General features: G+C 30.7%; 1 protein-coding gene across 2 annotated transcripts in view; it reads right to left on the bottom strand.

Moving 5' to 3' along the window:
• Positions 1-1,328: 1,328 nt before the first annotated feature.
• Positions 1,329-18,764, bottom strand: part of HisT (Histamine transporter) — a 66,284-nt gene continuing 48,848 nt past the window's right edge. The window contains exons 4-10 of one of the 2 annotated variants that reach the window (XM_089239721.1): positions 18,171-18,308; positions 13,604-13,671; positions 13,063-13,166; positions 7,162-7,272; positions 6,862-6,967; positions 6,244-6,355; positions 1,329-4,144 (exon numbers count right to left, since the gene is read on the bottom strand). In XM_089239721.1, coding sequence (XP_089095847.1) covers positions 4,044-4,144; positions 6,244-6,355; positions 6,862-6,967; positions 7,162-7,272; positions 13,063-13,166; positions 13,604-13,671; positions 18,171-18,308 — 740 coding nt within the window. In that variant the 3' untranslated portion in view covers positions 1,329-4,043. The remainder of the gene's footprint in view (positions 4,145-6,243; positions 6,356-6,861; positions 6,968-7,161; positions 7,273-13,062; positions 13,167-13,603; positions 13,672-18,170; positions 18,309-18,764) is intronic. The other variant, XM_089239722.1, reaches the window with a different exon arrangement.

Raw genomic sequence — 18,764 nt, 5'->3', positions numbered from 1 at the left:
CAAAAAGGGGGGGGGGAGATGTTACTTCAAGTGCCCACAAACTATCGAAAGGTTTTTCCGTTTTTGGCGCACCGAGTATAAGATGCCATTAAGAATATTTCATAAATCATGGTTGATGACGTAAGCATTATCCAAACCCCTTCCCTTGTCAGTAAATCGGAAATCCCATCGATGATGACGTAATACTTGAACGGCCCCAAAAAGGGTTTGACCTCAGAAATCTTCCTTGTAATGTCTGCTTCAAATTCCTTACACTGAATTGTTAAAATCCAAGCTGTTTCAACCCTTACAGTGACAATATACGATATATCATCTAACTTGCTTTTTATCTCGGGAAACAAAATATGTCATTCCAAAATAAGTTTTTTAAGGCTAAGTCCAGCTACTGTGTTAAAGTTGTTTTACAGTCAAACATGTTTTCCATTCCCCAACCTGTAAGATCAACTGCCAGTGGGCAAAGTCAGATTTCAGAAACAATTAGTATGTAATATTTGGACGACTTATATATAGTATAAATAGAAAAAAAGATTCTCTCTTCGTTTTGTGTTGGGAAGAAAACAGCTGTGCCAGATTGGGAAAAAACATTTTTGAAAACTGGTGGTATTTTACAAAGGATTTAGTGATTTCCACTGTGGCAGTTATACAGATCAGGAAAATTTTAAAGAACCACTTAAAGGGTTAAGCACTTATGGTTCAAGGATCCTAAAAGTTTGCTTACGAAATCTAAAAAAGTTTCAAGAATGTCTTGAGGACAAAGCAAATTTTATTACCAGTATATATAACAAGATTAAAAACTATTGAAGCAAACAATTTTTTTATGTAATATTACACAGGCAGCTGTGTGGAAGAAACAAGGCCGTAACTAGGATTTTTGCTGCCCCTACAACTTTAAAATTCTACAAGTATTTTTTGTTCCCACCTAAAACTGCCCCCCGAAGCAGTTTCCGGCCCTGGAAAGAAAGTAATATCATTGTCAAATTTTTTTGTGTACACTGTATTCAAAGCCATCAAAAAAAGCTACAATAACAGCTAAACATACAAAAGAAAAAAGTAAAGAGAGATGAGTATTTTAAGAAAGGCTGAGATTTTTTTTTCAAACACTTAAATAAAAGCATACAAAGTAAACTTCCTGTTAACTGTATATAATCACCATTGTTTTTTTTTTTATCACATTATATAAGACAAGACTTTAAATGTCAAAAACCATTGCTCCTAATAGGCAACAGAATACAAGAAAAGCAGGCCATCTCACCGGAAAAAACATTGAGTATATAACTCATGAAATGGGAACTATGCTGTACTGTGAAAAAATTCTTTATACAGCAGTTAGTCTCACAATTTACTTGAGTCAGAGACTACAGTTTTATTGGTCTGAACTGCAATTACATATAATTTGTACCACAAATTATTTCAGCATTAAAAGTACAGTAACATAAAATTTATTGACGTGTATAGTAAACATGGACAATTTTTTTTTCATTTGAGAAACAAGTTAAATAACAAGTTTATATTTTCTTTGGTACAATATTCCTATGAAAGTACACATCTGCAAAAAAAAAAAATATACAATAAAATTATATAATAGGAAAGAGGCTTTTCCCATTAGAAAGACTAGAACCCAGTCTAACTGGGATTAAAAGTTAACTGGTTTAGGGAAAATTTGACTAATAAGATTAAAATTAGTAACCTAACTTATTAATATGCAGTACATATCTAAAGTCTAGGTTGAGAAATATTGCATTCTATAAATATTATTCAAAAATTAGACAAACAAGTTGCAACCAAAAGTAGGGATTTTATTTTATATAAATTTTCACATGCATACCATAGTAAAATATACATTGAATACCTGGTTTAACCCTTTCCTGCACGCAGCCCTTTAGAATTGGAATTTCACAAAGAAAATTTGTAGGCAGTCTATTCAGGGCTGGAGGAGTATGTGGGTATATAATTGTATAAAGATTACACTTACCAATTTAATTTTGTGGATGTGCCCAACCTTGAAGAATCTATTTTAGACAAGCTTTGAATGTGTAAAAAATTAAAACATACAGAATAAAGATTAGTGTACAGCCAACAAAATAACGTAGACATTTTTTTCTCAGAAATCCTTTATACGTCCAAAGAAAAACTGAAATTTAAACCAGTTTCTTTGAAAAATAAGGGTTTCAAAAAAATAAACACAGGCCAAAAGTATGAATCGGCTTGTGTGGTGCTGTTATCTGGTGTTGATAAGAAGGTTCAAAGTAATCCCTAAACTAATTTTCATTTTATTCATCCTTTATTTCCAATGTTTGAAAAGGGAATTTTTAGGTGGGCACACTGAGTCTGAAAGGATTAGATCTAAAGTGAGCCAGATAAATGGTTCTACTTACAAAAGTAAAACCACTTATCCCCAAATGCAATATGGTGATGTATTTTTGAAAACTCAATATACAACTCATTATGCATTTTAAAAGAATTTTTAGGTAATGTAAAATTGACTACAAAACATTGCTCAATCTGTTAAAACAAGAAAAAAAACCTAATATAATCTATAACTAACTTTTTAAGTGTTTGCTGTAAATGTTTTGGTTTTTATCGCAAGTATCATCCTATTTGACTACTTACTGCATACCTGCCACAACTGTCAAGATTTTATCATATTTAATATAATTTTTGCTCTATAATATAATTATACACTTTTGTTTCTAAAAATAAGATTTTTTACAGAATCGCTAATATTGACGTTTTAAGGCTTCTGTCCCAAACTGGTCAGTATTATAAATCATTGATCGTCTGTTGGTCGACATCACTCAGTGGAACCAGTAGCCTAGAATTCTCCACTTCTTAGTGAGAAAACCTGCTGGGAGTTTTCATGGCAATTTTAATGCGCTGCTTATGTGCTAAAACAATGTCTCGAGCCACCTGACTAATGCAGTAATTCAGGACAAATTTTCTAAATAAACTTACTCTAAAAATTGAGTTAATAATTCACACATTTTTAATAGATTCACAATATTGAGTATTAAAAATATTGTCTCAAAATTTTACCATTTCTGAAATATAAAATTACTTTTTATTATCAAATTATTCAGAGTCCGGAATCTAAGATTTTCAGAAATTTGCCAAAAAATATTACTTGACTAGTGTATTATTTTTTTTATATATAGTTCTATTAATATTAATTATTCAGGTGACTAGAATGTCAAATTTTGAGATGTGAATATCGGTTGATTTTCAACTCTTTAGCATCCATGTAATGAATTTTTATCTTTTTGATGTTTTTACATGTGATCAGGAGACTGTCCTAGGAAGTGAAATCATATTTCATTTTAGATAAAATGTTATGGTATCGCATTGATGTCAAAACAAACAATTTTTTCGTTATTGAGCTGTTTTTTCTCCCCGAGAATTTTTTTTTTGAAATAAACCATCTTTTCTCATGCAGCAATAGCTTTTCTGATTACAATTATATAATTTCCTAATTAATTTTTATAGTATGGGTACCCCTCTTTTTTTCCATTAATTTAGAAACAGGCCACATTATGCTTTTTATGAATAGAGTATTTTATATTATAGAATTTTGTTTATTCTGGGGTTGGCAGGTCTGATACTGGCGAGAATCAGGTCTTAAAATAGTGTTATCAATTCAAAAACTTTATAATAGCGGATGTTTAACCAAATATATGAATTATATTTTAAAAAATGCTCAAAATTTAAAAATTGATACATATATATATAAAATACAAACAACTTGTGCATCTGGAAGTTAACAATGTGCAACAATATATACACATTATATATACGTTCACATGTACATTTATTTTTCATATAAAATATATACATAGAAATACTGACTAGAAATATATAAATTATGCAAGGAAAATAAATTATCCTTGTGGAAAATGGAAGCACTGTTGTCAGAACAGCTTTGCTTGCTGCATCAAACTATGTGGAAGACATTCTAAAGTTTTTTAAGCTTGAACAAGACAAAGGCACACCTATGCATGTTAATTCTAATAAGTAGCAGTAAGCTATACATTGAAAACTCTTAGACACATTCATCGTTGTTGAATTTGAATTTTCTCACATTCTTCATTAAGATCTTCAGCAGCAATAGCTGTGGAAGCTTTTTGTCTCCGCAAATCAGATCTGATGAAACCTGAGGAAAAAATATAATTTCTTCATTTGAACAACATTAAGGTATTGAACATGTTAATTTATTTTATACAGTACAAAATCTGATTTAAAGATTACAGCTTATGAAAATTTTACTAGTGATTTGCAATGCACTGTCAATGAGCAAATTTTAAAGATATGAAAATTGCATTATGGAGAGTTCTAGAGCAGAATTAAGGAAGAGTTGAACTTTAACAAAAATCTTATATAAAAAGTCTGGTTCTCTCTTCGAGAATTACACTAAAGATGAGCTACTACTATATCCGCACATCTTTCTAGTAACCATTCTTTATAAGGATTTCATGGAAGATTGGCAGAAAAGCAAAAATTTGCAATCATGTTTCTATCTTCTTAGTCTTTCCCAACTTACATAATGGACAGGTGATGTTAGTGTTTTGATATTTCATCCAATTTTCAGACCACATCTTTCACTGCTAAGGATTATTTGATTAAAATTCTGTTTAGAGTAGTTTTCAAGTGGTTGTATGCCATAAAATGCAAACTTTAATTTTATGGATAGTTGGCTAATTTTTTAAAAGACTAATAATTTTTGCACATTTCTATGCAAAATCATTTGAGAATTAACTACTGCAAGTCAAATTAATTGAAATTAAGTTTGAAGAAAGGAATGAGTCTAAAAAGCCAATTTTTGGGAGATCAGAGGAAAACCTTTCCTAGGTTTTTTAAAATTGATTTTCTACGAGAAACAAATTATTCTTAAAATTTGTCACATTAGTGAGAATGATGTTCAGTTTTTTGCTTGCACATGCCATCAGTAGGCTGTTTCAACAGTAATTCATCTACTAATCAGGTTGGATTTATTCTCTCATCGGATACTTCATTTCTTCAAACTGGTAGTTCAATTCTAAATTAGCATATTGCTCAATCATTAACCCATCTGCATCCCCCCCCCCATGGCTTCAAATCCCACACACTTCATAAATCTGATGTGAACCCAATTAAATTAATAAACTAAGTATTTCTCTGCACATCAAGAAACAAACTTTCATCTTTAAGAACTGTACATTTACTTTCTGGTTTTCATTTTATTGAGATATTATTAACCTCTTTACGATCAGGGACATAATATTACATCGAAATGGTAGAAGAATGACTTCAATCAAGCTTTGTTCCATCAACCTCTTTTACCTCAATGCGAAACTTATATATCTTTGACCTAATCCTTCTATTATATACTATACATAGAAGTGATAAAAAAAAAAGTAAAAAAATTACAAAACAAGTTTGTAGATGAGGGCGAAAAAAAACAAGGTATTATACTAATACTCCATTAACCATTTATCTCTGTTCCTCCCCCACCCTTATTTTTTTCTTTCCTTCACCGTGAAACCACACTTTCACATGTATCGCCTATACGTCTAATACAGATCATTCAAATTTATCGCCAGATTCTTGTACGGGAAGTGGTTAATATTTGATCATTTATTACCCAGCCAGTTTATATATTTTGCTTTAAATTTTTTATTTACTTTTGTTCATTTCAATTTATTTTCAAATTTTTTGTATTTAAAAAATTATGTTCTGCAAACACTTGAAGATTATACTAAAAAAATTTACTGTCGAGTCATTACTTAATGCATCCTCCTCTTGGATGAAACTTTCAAATTACAAAACAATTAGTTATAATTAATATTTTTCTTTGTCACAATTCTTTTACACTTAATTCAATTTATATTTTTGCAATTTATATACGCATATATATCACTCAGTCATTAAAGTTTTGAGCATTCAACAGAGTTAAATATCTTGATGAATATTGGGCCTACATTTAAAAATTTAGAATGTTTTGCAAATGATTTTCTCAAGCAAGATTTAAAGATAAAGTTTTTGCTCACAAGATCAAATATTTTTATGAAGATTTTATAAATTATACCCCCCCAATCCCCAAAAAATTGAAATTTTCAAAAACTTCATACAATTTGAAAATATTTTACAACTAGAAGTATTTCTAAAGTCAGCTGTTGTAAAGATAGTCCATTGCACAAACAATTAAAGACTGCTTGTATTTTTGATAACATAGTGCAAATTATATACATCATAGAGAATGGAATTAAAAAATACCTGTTATCACTGTTCCTGATACTAGTGTGCCAACTAGTGCAATGTTTGGCACCAAATCACCATTGCTATCTAATAGAGCACCAGCACCCATTGTAAATAGAATACCAAACATCTGAGAAAATAGCAAATAATTGTGAGAATTCAAAATTTATTATTCAAAAGAAATGAAAGAAATTGAATGGCAAAATCTTAGAAATCAGCATAAAGAATAAATTTAAATCAAATTAAATGGGGGAAAATGTTTAGTTCATTTATATGACCTTGACTTTCTTCATTAATGTTTCTTTTAAAAATGTGTTAAGAGCAGATATGATGGTTGATCTGTTTGTTTTATGCTCAAAGCCATCTTTAAGGTCTTCAGATTTGATGCTATAGTTTTTGAGGGGTATCTTAGTCAAGCCCATAACTAAGGGAGATGGCAGTTTGCATCCACACAAGTGGCAATCTTGAGAAACAGAAATTTTTTAAGAGGAATTTAAAAGTTAATTTTATGTTAATTGATTTGGGGGTGGCAAGTAAAAGTTTGCCTTTTCCTCCCCCCCCATACAGGAAAGTTGGGGAACGTAGCCAGAGTCATATTTCCTAGTAATGACTCTGGCTTTAGTATAATTTATTTACCTGGGCAGAGGCATTCAACAACCCAGATGAAGTTCCTTCAGGCTCTGGATAAGTTATTTCAGCAGCAAATTCAAAGCCTAATGGCAGATAACCAGTCATAAAAAATCTGAAATGAAGTTCAGTTCATTCTAATTATGTTTTCACACCATGGTAGTTTTTTTGTATATAAAAGGCCTAATTTACCACACACATTCAACATAAAGCCATAATTCAATGGTTGCAAAACACATCCATTCCTTATCTAAGATTCAATCACACATACTGTATACCTCAGTTTTTTCATATTTGGAGTTCACTCACCCTAGAGAAGCTGCTGCAATATAAAGCAACCACATAGCTCCATAACGAAGGACTATTCCATAAAACAACATTCCAAGTAATGACATAATATAGACAGCCAAACAAGTTTCCCTTCAACAAAAGTTATTTAATCAGTCCAAATACAATTAAATAACAAATATATTGAAGCATAAAACTAAGTGATATAACAGTGAACAAAACTTTTTTTTCACAATAATGAAAAAGGCTGTTTTTCTAAATGTATTTTACATGTTGAATATAAATATGCATTTGAATTTTTTCAATCAAACGATTTTTAGTCACACATGGCATAAAGTTCGTAGTTGTGCATAACTCTGGGTCGGGTTCTTAACCAAGGATCATGGTGTAAATATCACAATATTTTCAAAAATATTAAAAATATCCAATATTTGATAGAATAGTCAGTCAATCTATAGTTGATTTTAAAGGTTTTTAGGTTAAGTATATGTTCTATCAGTTCTTATTTTTAATAAAGTTTTTAACATGATTTTCGTGCATTCAATATAAAACTTGTGATAGGATATTTTCAATAGAAAAAGTCAAGCTATCGCTGATAATTTTCAAAATAATGAATAAATATGAAAAGTAAACTAAAATTTAAAACTTTTCCAATTTGACTTTAATAAACATCGAATAGAAATCTTGATAAGATATTTTGAATACTTTTTCACATTTGACAGAACAGGTTTTGTAAATAATTATTTTTGAAAATATCCTATACTACTTGACCAAAAATAGACCATTCTCAACTAAAAATATGAGACTGAAAATATCAGCCCATTTCTTGATTTTAAATATGGAACCATTCTTATGCAAATACAAAAGCCACAACAGGCAAAATGCCCAATGATGTGGCTGAAAAAAAAAGATGTCCATTACAAATATGGATTTCATATTTCTAAGATACAGCAACCCAATTAAAAGTACAATCATAAAAGCCAAAAACTATATGTATCATATATAAATGATAAAATATGTGTGTTTTTTCTTTATTGAAATCTACAATTTTAAACCAATCATCGCCAAATTTTACACATATACCAAACAGGGCTGGGATTGAACTATAGGCTACTTTAAAAGTTCAGAGCAGGGCAAATGTCAGAAATGGGCGAAAACGTTTGGCAACAATGGTTCCTGGGCCCCAACAATCACTTTCAGAATGTTTACTTCGGTTACAGTGGTTCCCTAACAATGTGTTTCAGACATGCACATGCCTTTATAATGGGTTGCCTCTTTAATGCTGCCAGCAATTGAAAAAAACCCGGGAAGTGCTGGGTATTTTTGCTAGTATATGGAAATACAATCCACTACCCACATGAAATATTTATGGCTGGTTTATCTAGGAATGGATAGCTTTAAACACATTTAAAAAATATATTTTTAAATGTGTCAATTCTATTAGAATTCACTACTCTAAGCTATTCCATCTATTCACAACCCTATTAGAGAAAAATTGCCTATGACACCACAACTTGGCATTGCCCCTTACCAATTGATACTGGTGTTCCAGTTAAAGCAAATTCTTGATTGTAAATATCAGCTCATTCTTGAATATATGAAAACCATTTTCAACTAAAAATGTCAGACCATTCTTGACTGAATATTTTTATTTTTCAACGGATCTGGTTTATCTATTTACAGTACTTTTTCTCATCCAATGATATGCAGCAGATACAGTATTTTAAGCCCAGATTTTATTGAAATTGACAGGTTTATACGTACAATAAAGTTCATAAAACCTTTTTACAAGTCATGCAAAATTTTGTGCAATTTGAAAGTTAGTTTATTACACACATAGTAGAAATCGACTAGAGAACTTAAACTTCTATTAAAAAAAATAATTTGGAAAATTCATATACAAATTTCTAAAATATACCCAATCGTTTACAATTTTTTGCTAGTATATTATGTGAATAATACAGTATCTAACTTAAAATTAATTAAATTTCCAATTAAAATTATACACTTGTGCTACGTTTTTCTGCTTGATAACATTTTAATTTTTAAATTGGGTGTAAAAATTGATGTTTCTTCCTCTGGGGTGCTGGTAGTTATTATATATAAAACTACATTTTCTTGGAACATCTAGCATAAAATTCTCTGATCTTGGCGTTCTGGAGGAGTTCATTAATTTTCTTCATACCCAAAATATGCATGATTATGATAAATTTTATGATATTAACATTGTTCACTTCAACATTCGTAGCATAAGAGCAAATTTTGACCAACTGATGGTCCTATTGAATGAATCTATGGATTATATTGATATTCTTGTATTGTCTGAGGTTTGGGTTTTTGAGGATGAGGTTGATCATTATAGATTGCCAAATTATAATTTATTTACAAGATGCAGAGATTATAATAGTTGAGGCGGAATTTTCGTTTATACAAAAAAATCCCTTCAGTTTTTCGAACTTGATTCTATAGTAATGCAAACAGGAGAATTGATAGTTATTCAAGAGCCTACATTAAAATTTGCCATCTTCAGCTTGTACAGATCACATTCATTCCCGCAAACTCAATGTATTGAAGAACTTGATTTACTTTTTAAAAATATCAAATATAGAGATGTTTTACTAATTGGTGATATAAATATTGACATCCTTAAAACTGATTCTGGTACCCACTCAGATTATCAGGTCATGTTATCCAGTCATGGATTTACCCCTTTAATTTTCAAAATAACAAGACCTCTCTCTAACTCTTGTATTGATCATATTTTTATTCGTAACTCATCTAGAATCAAGGAAATTTCTTCATCTATATTTACTACAGATTTGACCGATCATTGTCCAATTTCATGTAAACTCAAGTTTTTATTGATTAATCCAAGAACTGATGATACTGACAGGAAACACTTTAAAAAAATTGACTTATCTGGAATCGCAACCTATCTTCAACATTATAACTGTTTTTACAAATGAAAATCCAGGATTGGTTTTTGATGAATTCATGGTTAAACTTGAAACCATAATTAACAATCATACATCATACTTACAGATCAAACCGAAAAATAAAACCTTGGATTACCTTTGACATAGTTGACTTAACCAAGATTAAACAAACTTTTTTTGAAAACAAAAAAATACCCATTTGACATAATAGTCAAGAATGCTTACAAAAACGTCGCAACATATCTCAAAAAACAAATTAGAGCGACAAAAAAAAATTTATTACTCTACTTGTTTTTCGAATTGCTCTACATCATCCGAACGTTGGAAACTAATTAACAAAATACTTGGATATGATAAGAAAAACTACACTCTGCCTTTGGAAACTAATTTGCATGTACTGACTAATGATTTTAATAACCATTTCATAAATATTACACAACAAACCCACGAATACGGAAATTTTGAGCAGTATATTCCTCGCAGTGACAAATCAATTTTTCTGGCCCCCACAGATCGAACTGAAGTCTACAAAATAGCAAGATCTCTTAAAGACACTGCATCTTGTTATGATACCTTGACTACTAAAATTCTAAAGAGCTTTCCTGAATGCATGTATCAACTACTGGCTGACCTAATTAATAATTGCATTGAAAGGGGTGAATTTCCTGAATCACTCAAATCAGCCATAGTTGTTCCTATTTTTAAAAATGGTAATCAGAATAACCTCAGCAACTATAGGCCCATCTCAATATTGTCACCTACCTCGAAAATATTTGAAACACTTATTAAAACTAGGATTTATTCTTTTTTAAATAACAATAATTTCTTCTCCAATAATCAACATGGTTTCCTACCAAATAGAAATACTGAATCTGCTCTTTTAAACTTTTCTGAATATGTCTACAAGAATATTGACCAATCTAGAAAAACAATAGGTATCTTTCTGGACATAAGAAAAGCATTTGATAGTGTGAATCATGAAATCTTGCTCTCAAAATTGTACTCCTATGGAATTAGAGGAAATACTTTTAATTTTATCCATTCTTATCTCACTAATAGAACTCAAAAAGTTGAATGCAATAATTGTTTAAGTAAGGCCATGAAGATAATCAAAGGAGTCCCACAAGGATCTAATTTAGGACCATTATTTTTTATAATTTTTATCAATGATCTATGTAATTTAAATATCAATGGTAAAATCATCATGTTTGCAGATACTGTAATTCTTTATTCAGGAGATGCCTACCCAACACTTATCAACAATATAAATACCGATCTGTTAACAGTTCGTAATTGGTTTATTGCTAATGATCTTCATATCAATATTTCCAAAAGTAAATTTATCAATTTTTCCTTACACAATATTCCACATATTGACTATGACATAATTTTCCATGAACCAAATTGTACTAGTAATAATCCATGTGACTGTCAAGGTATAGAACAAATATCCTCTATAAAATATCTAGGTATTTATATTGATCAAAATCTAAAATGGATCTCATTGTAATCATTTAAAATCAAAACTTCGTTTCATTTTATACAAATTCTTCAACCTGAAACCATATGTAAACCAATCTTTCTTGTTAACCTATTATTATTCAATGTTTCATTCACACTTACTTTATGGTCTGCCACTCTGGGGAAGTGATTATGTCAGCAATATTGCACCCATTATTTCTTTACAAAAAAAAGTTATTAGAATTTTGGCAAGCAATTACATCACTCCAACAAATGAACTTTTTCTTCAATTAAACATCCTTCCTTTAAGACATCTATACTTTTACCGATCCATACTTATAATTAAAAAAAACCAATTCTCTTTACCTCTGAACTCGTCAAGAACATCTAATAGACACAATTTTATTTACTCAATGCCTTTAGTTCATAAAACTATCCTCAAAAAACATTTTAGCTTTCTCATTCCTAAATTTTTTTAATAGCCTTCCAAATGATCTCATACAGTCCCCCTCATTTTCAATTTTCAGAAAAAACCTAAAAAAAAACACATGCTACAAATTTTCAATATTGAAAATTATTTCTGATTTCATCCACGGAATCTCAATCACTCCCTGTTGTGTGTGTATTACAGTCTTTTCACCTCCAGCTGTCGAATTATTCATTAAAATACCCTTGCTGTCAACTCTGCTCTGCCAGTCCAATTCATACATAATCATATGTTGATTTATAGTTTTTTTTATGATCACTAAAGCACCGCCCTGTGACCGTTGCATTATTCATTATTTATATATATTTGTATTTTATGTATTATATGTGCTTGTGTAATCACATTTCCTCCAACCCCCCTTCCTATTTTGATGTTTTTTTCATGATTTTTTGTTTTCAATCTCAAAAATCAGTACATAGTGACTATTTTACACTATGATAATTGAAATGTTATTGAATTAACTTCATTGTAACAACCAGTATGGGACCTTGGTGTCTCCTTGGTGGTTTTCACTAATCTAATGTATTGTTATCATTCATCTAACATATTAATTAAAAAAAAAAAAAAAAAAAACTTTCTTGGAATGCTTAATGTTCCTAGTAACCAACCTACATAAAATTAAGCATGATGAGCTATACAGAATGCAAGGCTTATAGAAAAACAAATGCTTGTGCTAACAGGTACATCACATATTATTGACACTGCTTACAAAATATTGCCACATTTAAACATGACAACTTGTGTGAACATAAACCTATTGTATCCTTGTCATTCTGGCTCAAAATATAAACATAATTAGTTAGCGCTAAACAAATAAAACTAGATATTACATTTATAGAGTCCCATACAAAATGACTAAATTTGAAAAAGTGAAAGTGACCATTACAAAGAAACAGTCTGGTGAAAAAAATTGATTTATACAGTATTAAGTCAGGATGGAAACCATGCTAAACTATTTAATTATTTTGCAAAAAAAATCTTGACTAGTGTAATCTATTATGTTGAGATACCAATGTAAGTGACCTTTAGAATACTTACTTGAATTTATGGGTTTTGTCTAGGACATAGCCACATACTACAGATCCTGCCATACCAGAAATAACAATTGACAAACCCATGTATCCTGCACTTATTTCTTCTCCCTATATTAAAAAGATATTGATTATAATTAAAGTTCTGATTTTAAAATTGTTTGAAATAAGAACAGCAATGATCAAAATATTTTGAAACTTCACATAATCACTTCAGAAGCAATAGGTTTTTTAATGAAAAATTAAAAAAAAAGGCTAATTAGTACTTTATTACTGTTAGGGAGGTATAAACATATATTTGTGAAAAACTGTTAGCGTTTTGTTTTCAACAATTCAGGACATTTAGACAGCTACAAAAACACAACTCAAGCCACTCACAAAAAATGACTTTCAGAACTACTTCAGCCTCAAGTATTTCATAGTGAGAATTAAGTACAGAAATATCCAACATGTTTACTTAAAAAAAAATTAATCAGGTAAAGCATACTCAATGGAAATGACCTTGAAAAGGATGAGGTTTCTTTGTTACATAAAATAAATTTACTTACTGGATAATAAATAAGAACCATTTGATTCAATAGAGTTGACACAGCATAGAAAACACCAACGTTGATGCCTATGTTTGAAAACAATTCATTAAGGGAAGGGGGAAAAACAAGAGCTCAAAATCAATGCATATCCTACCAAATTTAATAATTTTGCAAAGAAAAATCAGTTTAACACAAAATTCCTTCAAGGAACTTCATACATAATAGACAGATAAAAGCTATGAAAATATCCTAATTTTTGACTAATGTGTGTGGTGTGTCGTCCTACTACAGGGATACCAATGTTACCTAGTGCATGATATGTGTACCTGCAATGTTACCTTTGCAAGACTATCTGGGCAACTCAATACATATATTTCTATGGCACCACTCAGACTGGGATGTTGGAGTAGTGGGGACTAAAAGTCCCTCAGGACACAAGGTCCAATGACTCTGCACATGCTAGTCTCCTCATAGCTCCAATATATTTAAGTAATGTAACTATAGACGTTTCTTTATATTCTTGCCGATGAGATGAACTAAAACCTAGATCATTTTTACTCACTCCCCTGGATTTTGAATTGTTCTTAATAACAGGGGACAAAAAAAAAATTTAGTTGAGTCTAGTTTCCTGATCTTCAGGCTGCCAGAAATGGATTTCAGTACCCCTGTGCAAGGGCCACCGATACTTATACATAGGTGCCAGAACCTGGGAGCCAAGGCTATTTGAGCCCTCATCCCCAATAAATTTTTTGAGGGAGCCGAGCGCTCCCAAAAATGTACAAATATAAAATGGTATGCACTATTCCATCTCCTGCATATGGGATTTAGTCCTATATATACAGGATGAATGGTAATTCTTAGCCCCTTAAATGTTTTCATGTCAGCACCTCTGCACTTATACTTTTACTAAAATCAGACATTAAGAAACCTAGAGTTAAACTCCTAGAATCTCAAGAGAGAAATCACAATGATTGAAACCAACTACATATGCCAAGAGAGCAATTCGAAGCTGGCATATTTTTTTTCTAGCGAGCAATGGCAGATTTCTACCAGTTTTATAAATTCAACAAAATTGAAATTGAATAATGTCAATAGTTTTCAGTGACCTATGATGCAGTGCACTAACCTCAGAGACATTACCTATATCTTCGGATTGGTGGATTTAATACTTTGAAAACCAAGTTAACTTTATGGAAGTTCAATTTTTTCATATATTTTTTACACATCTTTTATTTTGAGAGAAACTACAAGAACACAATTACATGATCATGAAGAACTAACACTGAAAAATGAATAGGCCTATATGATTTAAACACTAAATTCACATAGGACTTCCACATTAGACAAAGACATACACCTATTCTGAAATGTAGGGATTTGAAATCCTTCCACCACTACTTTACTGCACTCCAACTTTGGTCATATCACCATACAGAAATTTCAGACCAGTGGAGCTTGGTGGAAGGCCCCCCTCCCCCCCCCCCAGGGTCTGTAGGTAAAGAACTGGTTTTCAATGTTCTTTCTCAGAGTTCAAACCTATGAACCTTAAGGTGAAAGACATGGATACCACTCTGCACGTTAATCTTTCCTCCGGGTCTGAATTTATATTTAAATTTTTGCAAGGCAACCACTGTTTTACATTACTGATGTGTAGGGCTTTTTCTCCGATTTCTTTGTATATTTTTTTATTTTTTTGCATATTTCACTATTTCTACTTAATAGAGCAAATTTTTAAAACTTTTAAGACATATTTTACATATTTCATAATTTGATAAGAATTTTTTCCCCCACTATTCCAATTTTACTTCAGACTGTTTTTTTGGTTCCACCTCTGTCAAGAGCTCTTTCTTCATTCAAATTTCCTTCTTCCCCCGTTAGTCACAAAAGCATCCAAAACGTACCCTCCACCAACCTGGGCCATCTACGACCATTTATTAAAGGGTCAAACACCTGAAATATATGTGGCAACTGATAATGTTAACACTTTTTTTGAAAATCATGCGCAAGTGCAATAAACGTTTAGAGTGCATCATTTAGGGCTAGGGCTTTTGCCGATTGGCAAAAAAAACCAAAAAAACCCAGATTTTTCAATTGATCGGCAACGACATTGAATGACAAATTTTTAAAGCATGAAAATACTAACCCCTTCAACCACACTGGTGTGTGGCTTCAAATAGATTAATAATCTGTATTGGTGATAGTAACTCGTGGGAAAAATTGGTCCATGGGGAAAATTTTTAAACATTTGTGAGAAAGTTTTTGGGAATATATATCAAATAAAAATATTTAGTGAAATCCAGAGTCAGCGGCCGACAAACCGTTTTCGTTAGTTCGACTTATCAAAAATTCCTATTCCCAACCACTGGAGATGATGTAGGTGGATAAATTATTCTAATGCAATCATATAATTGGAAGTAAAATTAATGGTTTGGAATAGATAATTAGTTTGAAGAGAATCTTGCTCAGATGATGTCCTTTTTCAAGATTTTTATATGTCATTTGGATAAATTTTTTACTATTTTATAAATTTTTTAGGATGATATAGAAATGTAATGCGAGAATGAGAATATTCTGGGAATATTTTCTTTGGATGTAAAAATAAAAGAAAGAATATTCTCTAAAATAATAAAAAAAATTCCTAATTTTATTTATATTATGAAATACAATTCAGTTTTCATTTTGCCTGAAACATTTAGAACAATTTTTTGGCACAATCACCTCATAATGACAAGTTTTGGTTTAAGAATATTCTCTCCGTCATGATGAAAGGTTTAAGAAGTTTGTTATAAAAATTTTGAAAACCTTTTTAAAGATTAAAAAGTTTCTTAGAAAATTTTAAGAAATAAGTCAAAATTTTAAAAGTAAAAAATAAAACCAAATTTGATTGACAAAGAGCCATTCCTATGATCACCTTCATTCTACAGAAGTTTGAGTTTATTGAAGAAAATGATAGTTCTCTATGAACATAGCTAATTTGCTATATATGAACATGCCAAGGATCCAAGGTTTATCTCGTCATTTGCCTTTACATTGCTTTTTCTTTACTTTATTCAATTTCAAGGTATTGTGAATAATTAGTTTGGATACCCATTTTAAACAGTTTGTATTCCGTGAATAAGGATATTTTTGTATAGTTACTTTTGTTTGCAGGAAAATAACAATACAGCTTCCCTCTTTCACAAATATAAATAAAACCAATGAGAATATTCTTTATAAAGTTATTTATAAAGAATATTATATATAATATACATTATATTCTTGAGAGAATCTCTATAGGACTATTATAAATAACTTCCCAAAAAAATATTTCTCCTAAAGATTATTTTTGAGAATTTTATCTCTCTAGAATTATGGATTTGATAGGTGATGCTGATTATGTTTAAAAATGTCGGTAAATATAAAGAAGGCTAACATTACAAGACTGACAATAATTTATGTTTTATCCTTATAACACTTAATTTAATTTTTATGGCCAAATATGTGCAATGCATTCATTATGTATAGGAGAAACTGATAAGTGGTTGAATTTAAGTGATATTTTCCATTTTCACATGGTTTCTTCCATATTTATCATACCAATTTCATTTGGGAATTGTGCATAATTACTGGTAAAAGTGATAAATGTATGCAAGAAAATTTATCAAAACGTACTGAAAGGGATGGTGATTATGCATAATAACCACAATTATAGATAATCATTGATTTGCCATTACTACTACTAGCATAATAAATTAATGATTATCCATAACTGTCATCCCATTTACCATAACGTACGGAGGGTTCGGCAGCCTATCCAGTGTAAGTCCCTTTCTTCTGAAAATAACTTGCATTTTGCACGTCATTTTCCTTATTGACTTGCATTTTCATTGTTAAAATTTTCAGTTGCCAAAGCATTTAAGTCATTATCTTTATATTGCAACAGCAGCTGGCACCTGAAGAGTTGGTATTTTTTTTACTCCACATTTTTTATAATATCCTTTTATATACTTATTGCCCATGCATTAATTTCAAAAGAAAATTTTTATACATTACAATTATATTATCACAAAGGTATAAAATAAAGTTATATTTTTTAGGGGGGGGGAGACACATTGATCAAATTTACTTTAGTTTTTTCTAGTCTAACTGTATATCTAGCAGTGATTACACAGCTTATGTTACCCTAAACATTTGATAAATGTGCATTTTGAGGGTAATGTGCATAGCAAATTCAATGGTTACTTGATTTAATTTGTTACAGCACTTTCTTTTTATGTGTGAGCAATATTATGTGGCAAATGAAACTATCAAATGCAGTTTAAAAGAATTTCCAAATGAATTAATAAGGATGTATGTCTATACGAGAACTTATATTGGTCTGTTAGATTCTTACATATGAAAACTAATATTATTTAGAAACATGGGCGGAGATACAAGGCGTGGGCCCTCCCCCCCCAGCATCAAAGGTGGAGGCGACTGATCTAATGTATATGTGAATTGACATCATTGTGCCCCCAGACTTCCAAGTCTATCTCCGCCTATGTTTAGAAATCTACCTTATATAGACCGATTTATATAATTAACTGAAATAATGATTCATTCTTACCATAAGCAATGAGTAACAACATATAATTGATATTTTTTACCAGGTTCAAAATTGAGACCCAGTAGCTTGGCCGTCCTTCATTGGCAAGTACAGCAGCCTGAGCCTTACTTGGGGGTTTGGGTGGTTTCTCTTTGAATACTGGCAAATAAAAAAAACATTTGATAGTTAATGCACTTTCTAAAATCATACAAAAGTTGTCAAGGATTAAGGCCATGAAAAAAAATGTTGATTTTCTTCTTTTGCCTTCATTCAGTTCTTTTGTATATATTTCTTGGCCTACCTACCATGATGGTTACATTATTAACACTTATACATACAGGCTTTTGGCAACAAATTTAGACAATGTGCTATTGAAGTAGCAGAGATAAAGCTTGAAGTGGTATTAACTTATATCTGTATGCTGGAGGTAAACAACATTGTTATTTTTGTCAATATTGGGTTAATACTATTAATTTGCAGACTTTTGCTCCGTCCAGTAATCCAGGAATTTTTAGATGGGTTTTCTTTAAGTATATAGAAGAGGAAAACGGGTCACTTCATGTGTATGATATTTGAATGAGCTTCTTCAATTAATTTTCAGTAATCTGACATACC

This window comes from Pholcus phalangioides, unplaced genomic scaffold (genome assembly GCF_987345545.1).
Source record: "Pholcus phalangioides strain wild (caught in Gottingen) unplaced genomic scaffold, Ppha-v1.0 ptg000011l_1, whole genome shotgun sequence".
Lineage (NCBI taxonomy): Eukaryota > Metazoa > Arthropoda > Arachnida > Araneae > Pholcidae > Pholcus > Pholcus phalangioides.
Note: the sequence above shows the minus strand (reverse complement) of the source record. Positions and strands in the feature narration are given on the sequence as shown.